Consider the following 6,000-nt stretch of genomic DNA (forward strand, 5'->3'; position numbering starts at 1 on the left):
GTGGGTTGAGACCAATTGATGCATCTTAGATGGCCACTTGTTAGCATTTAAGACCCCAGATGCCACATTTCAAAGTGGGATGCAGAATGTCTTCATAATAGAATTTATTATGCCAATTGACTTAGAAGTCCCCTTAAGCCATAGTCCCCAAACCCCCGCCTTTGCTCCGCTGACCTTTGAAGCATTCAGTTTATCCCAGAAACGTCTTTGCTTTTGGTCCAGCCAAGTTGAGCTGACCTTCCATGTATTGAGTATTGTCCTTCCCTTCACCTAAAGTAGTTCTTCTCTACTAACTAATCAGTAAATAACCCTCTCCTACCCTCCCTCCCTCCCCTGCCCTGGTAACCACAAAAGAATGTGTTCTTCTCAGTTTATACTATTTCTCAAGAATTTATAATAGTGGTCTTATATAGTATTTGTCCTTTTGCATCTGACTAATTTCACTCAGCATAATGCCTTCCAGGTTCCTCCATGTTATGAAGTGTTTCACAGCTTCATCACTGTTCTTTATCGATGCGTAGTATTCCATTGTGTGAATATGCCATAATTTATTTAACCATTCATCCGTTGATGGACACCTTGGTTGCTTCCAGCTTTTTGCTATTGTGAACAGTGCTGCAATAAACATGGGTGTGGATATATCTGTTCATGTAAAGGCTCTTATTTCTCTAGGGTATATTCCGAGGAGTGGGATTTCTGGGTTGTATGGTAGTTCTATTTCTAGCTTTTTAAGGAAGCTCCAAATCTATTTCCAAAGTGGTTGTACCATTTTACATTCCCACCAGCAGTGTATAAGTGTTCCGGTCTCTCCACAACCTCTCCAACATTTATTATTTTGTGTTTTTGGATTAATGCCAGCCTCATTGGAGTGAGATGGAATCTCATTGTAGTTTTGATTTACATTTCTTTAATGGCTAATGATCGTGAGCATTTTCTCATGTATATGTTAGCTACCTGAATGTCTTCTTTAGTGAAATGCCCGTTCATACATCCTTTGCCCATTTTTTAAATTGGGTTATTTGTCTTTTTGTAGTTGAGTTTTTGCAGTATCATGTAGATTTTAGAGATCAGACACTGATCAGAAATGTCACAGCTTAAAAATTTTACCTGTCTGTAGGTAATCTTTTTACTCTTTTGGTGAAGTCTTTGGATGAGCATAGGTGTTTGATTTTTAGGAGCTCCGGGTTATCTGGTTTCTCTCTTGCGTTGTTAGTAATGTTTTGTATACAGTTTATACCATGGATCAGGGCTCCTAACGTTGTCCCTATTTTTCCTTCCATGATCTTTATTGTTTTAGATTTTATATTTAGGTCTTTGATCCATTTTGAGTTAGTTTTTGTGCCTGGTGTGAGGTATGGGTCTTGTTTCATTTTTTTGCAGATGGATATCCAGTTATGCCAGCACCATTTGTTAAAGAGACTGCCTTTTCCTCATTCAGCTGATTTGGGGCCTTTGTCAAATATCAACTGCTCATATGTGGGTGGATTTATGTCCGGATTCTCAATTCTGTTTCATTGGTCTATGTATCTGTTGCTGTCCTAGTACCAGGGTGTTGTGACTACTGTGGCGGTATAATAGGTTCTAAAATCAGGTAGAGTGAGGCCTCCCACTTTCTTCTTCTTTTTCAGTAATGCTTTGCTTATCCGGGCCTTCTTTCCCTTCCATATGAAGTTGGCGATTTGTTTCTCCATCTCATTAAAAAATGTCATTGGAATTTGGATTGGAATTACATTGTATACATAGATCGCTTTTGGTAGAATAGACATTTTTACAATGTTAAGTCTTCCTATCCATGAGCAAGGTACGTTTTTCCAGTTAAGTAGGTCTCTTTTGATTTCTTGCAGAAGTGTACTGTAGTTTTCTTTGTATAAGTCTTTTACATCTTTGGTAAGATTTATTCCTACGTATTTTATCTTCTTGGGGACTACTGTAAATGGCATTGATTTGGTGATTTCCTCTTCAGTCTTACACTGATCATACTTCTTGAGATGAAAATTTATAATGTGCTGAGTGTGCAAATAAGATACGGAGGAAATTTGTGATTCAGAGAGGTTTTTTATTCTTCTAATTCTTTTATTTTCTTAATACTGAAATCTTAGTTTTACTCAAGTTCTTTACCATGCTTCATTTCTTCCACCCCAGCTGAACATTTTCATTCCCTAGAAAGGCCTTGTTTTAATTTATTTGATACTTCATCATCAAAAGCTCCTTGACACTGAACTGTACATGTGAAGAATGGTGATATGGCAAACGTTTCGTTATGTGTAGATCTACCACAGTAAATTAAAAAAAAAAAAAAAAACTCATTGAAAGGATCAGAAAGGCATTGTTATAATATTCTCACCTTAATCAAAATCCTAAGAGAAAATAGGGCTGTGGAGAGGACCTTTACTTTCCTGAAATAGGTCTTTGTGTTTGGAATTTTTATTTAAAATGTTTTGTGGCAATGATCCCACTATGGACTGCATAAGAATAGTAAGTCATTCTTAACTAATCGCTTGGATTAATATTTCAAGACCTTTGTATGGAGATGGTTTATATGTGTACGTGATTTATATTTTAAGTAACAATAGTGTTTTATTGTATTTCTTTTTATGTTTTTCTTTCAGGAGAGAAATAGAAACAAACAATAACCATATGGAGATACCCTGTTAGAATTACAACACTAATGACGTAGACTCTGGAAATGTCTAATAAGTCAAAGAAGACGTTGTTAAAGCTTTTTTCTGCTTAAGGTGACATCTTTGAACACTCTAACCACGGAATTGACTCTTCTTGTACTGGTTTTCATCAGCGCGTCTGCCCTCATACTCTCACCAAACACACTTGAGAACTGTAACTTCGTCAAGCACTTTCTGTCCTGAAGCTTTTACCAGTATCTGCTGTCTTTTGTAATTATGCATCCTAGCTAAGGCACAGAAGACTGAATGAATGCAAGGATTCATTAACTCTTTGAATTTGTTAAATACTAACAGTTAACCATAAGAAGTGGTTCAATGATGTAAGAGTCACACTGCTTCAACTTTTTCTTTGTCGTAGTTTTTAAATTGTCAATTTTTAGCTGTTTGACAGATTAAAAGCAAAATAATCACGCCATATTTAGTCCTGGAGTCAAGTCTAAATGTTCATGTGGAAAATTATTGTAGTAAATTTTAATATGGCGAAGCAACCTTAAGCTCTATTTTAGCCAAATGAAACATAATCTGAAATTATATTAGAGCATTTCCCTTGTCTTCAAACTGTTTGGTGTAACAAAATACTGACATGCAGCCTGGTGGATTTCACCAGCCAATGCACATTCTCCGCTCCCCCCCATAACGTGTATACTGAAAAATGTGCATTTGTCTGAGGAGTTATTTTGTTTGCTACCACTTAATGAATCTCAAAATTTTGAGTAAATGTACCTCAGTCTAATCAGACTTTTTATGACCTTTATAACTACATTTAAAACCCTTAATTCCTATTTCTGGGTGTTTGCGAGCCTGATTGCTATCATGAAGTAAAAATTTATTACTCTAGATATTCACTAGCAAAATAAACATAGTTCTTGTTTAGCAAGCATATATACTGTTCCTCCACTTTTTTCTCCAGCTTTTGCAGTGTCCTGGCATCCTTAAAATATTTGAAAATATGGCCTTGATCCATGGATTAAATCAGTATCTAAGTGAATGTGTTGATGTTTTATTGATCAGAGCTATATAAATGGGAATACAGCATATATCTGGGTATTCTTCTAGTTATCTTTTTCTAACATCTTATTTTTTTCATTAATTACATATCAACATTAATTTTGTATCTTGAAACAGATTGATTTTGTATAATTGAATGTGTCAAGCATCTGTATTAACTGATTTGATGGCATAAAGTTATGAAGATAATGTACTGCCCCTTACATTACTGTTCTGAAAGGAGAAAGCTGTATAGAAAGATGATTTGTTAAGGGTGAAAATAGCAATACAGTAGATCTGAATACCTTGATGTTTTGCATTATTCCACTTATGTTTACATCATGTTTCGAAATATTTTCATTTACTATGGTCTTTGGTCACCTCAGTTCAACAAATTAGTGACATATTTCTTTGAGGCTTTCGTTTATATAATTTTTTTGTACAATGTTTTCTTAAAGTATGCAAATACTGTAGTCAAGTAAAAAAATTACAGTATTTGGAGATAACCATAGCTACTTCACAGTTCTTTGGTAGTCCCAGAACAGTTATATCAGTGTTCACTGAAGGGAACATCAAAATACAGTATATTACAAAATAAAGACTTTCTTAAAGGAAAATTGCACCTATTTTATCTTCTTAAGGGTTTAAGAAATAAGCCATGAAATCTTGTTAAATGTCTTTTAGCTATTTATAATGAAAATCGGCATTTGGGTATAGTCACGACAGCAATGTTCTGCGTCCCTAAGGTTAGATATATATATATATATATATATATATATATATATATATATATGTAGATTGGGTGTGTCAGAGATGACCGTTGTCACTCTGGAGGCCCTATTAGAGAAAACCGGAAAGGGGTGACCTTGTAGGAAGGATCTGAGTCTTCTCCCTGAAGGATCTCTTTTTCTTGGTGCTTATTAGCAACTCCGAATATTTTTATAAAAATCGTTACATTATAAATGGATTAAACTTGTTTAATTTGCAATAGGTTTCTATGTGAGAAGTGTCATGAACACTTAGCAAGTGAGCTGATTGCAGTAGTAGACTCAGAAATGTCCAATGTGATTGAATAGTCTGTTCATGGTGAGGAGTATATCCCAGTGCCTTTAACCTGAATTTCTAATCTTAAGTGAAATAGGTGCAGCATTCCTTTGGAAACAAACTTTGTTTTCTTTTCAATTGGTAATGTTGTGTTTTTCTCATTTAAGTTTTCTCCAGAATGCCCACCTTCTCTTCCTCCTTATTTTGTCAAGGTATTGCAAGATGTTTTTCCCCTAAGTGAAATTATCACAGGTTGTCTCAATAGCACAACTAACTGAATGTTTCTTAACTCCTGTAGATACCAAAAGGGAGAGAACCTTGGCTCTACAGGAGGCACATAAGCAAATGTTTGAGTAACCACAAATTGAGAAATTATTGGCCCAGTAAATTTCTTGCTTAATGTTTTTCCAAGTTCTGGTTATGAATGTTTCTTATTAAAGCTATGTGGGTATTTTATTTTGAAAGGTATTATAGTTTGTATATTTAACAGTAAAGGGGAAAATGTAACCAAAATTAGTATTCTTTCTCTATACATGTTGGTACTTGAAGATTCCTTTAAAAAAAAAAAAAAAAAAACCCAGGCTTTTCCTAATTTCAGTACTTAATTCCTTAATTTAAGTGATCTTTCTAATTCAAAAGCTGCGTTCTTTTTGAATACCATGCATGGGGGTTAAGCTGATGTTAAAACAGTTTGCAATAAAAAAAAAAAAGAATCAGCTTGAGTCATTTAATCATTTCAAGTGCATTTTGCATCCTTTAAAAGTAAGTTTGAGAAATTTAAGAGAATTGTGTTTTCATTAAGTTTTGCATATCTTTTGTTATGCCATGTAAATTCCCTTCTTTTTTGTATGTTTAAAGGGAGGCTATGATGAAATGATTAGTTCATTTACATTCACTTGTAGCAATTACATGGGAATTTGAATTTTGTCGTGTTTGGGTTTGTTCATTCCTGTGAATGATGGTACAGTTAGGTGAGATTTTCTGTTATGGTACCCAAACTCACCATTTGGTCCTCTTTAATCTTGGAGGGTTTCAATAAAAATTATTCACTCATATTTGTGTTCTTTCCATTTTATCTTTATAAATATGTATTGCCTGCCAGAGAGCATTATAACATTTTGCCTGCAGTATTATGGATTTCCTGATTGACATATCTTTAAAGTATAGATAGATTATAGAATTCATTCTAGTTTGGCTGTTTAAATAGAAGAATTAAAGAGAGAAGATAACAGTTTATCCTAATCTTTACCTTCTCAAATAAATTCTTGAATTACATACCCATAGTACT

The 6,000-nt window shown here is 34.2% G+C and overlaps 1 protein-coding gene across 16 annotated transcripts in view; it reads left to right on the top strand.

The window, feature by feature from the left end:
* The window catches only part of YTHDF3 (YTH N6-methyladenosine RNA binding protein F3), a 51,755-nt gene extending 46,324 nt beyond the window's left edge, over positions 1–5,431 (top strand). For all 16 annotated transcript variants that reach the window (XM_023545731.2, XM_023545733.2, XM_064267753.1 and 13 more), the window contains one exon: positions 2,610–5,431. In XM_023545731.2, the coding sequence (XP_023401499.1) occupies positions 2,610–2,633 (24 nt within the window). In that variant the 3' untranslated portion in view covers positions 2,634–5,431. The remainder of the gene's footprint in view (positions 1–2,609) is intronic.
* Positions 5,432–6,000: the final 569 nt, after the last annotated feature.

Source organism: Loxodonta africana, chromosome 14, assembly GCF_030014295.1.
Source record: "Loxodonta africana isolate mLoxAfr1 chromosome 14, mLoxAfr1.hap2, whole genome shotgun sequence".
Lineage (NCBI taxonomy): Eukaryota > Metazoa > Chordata > Mammalia > Proboscidea > Elephantidae > Loxodonta > Loxodonta africana.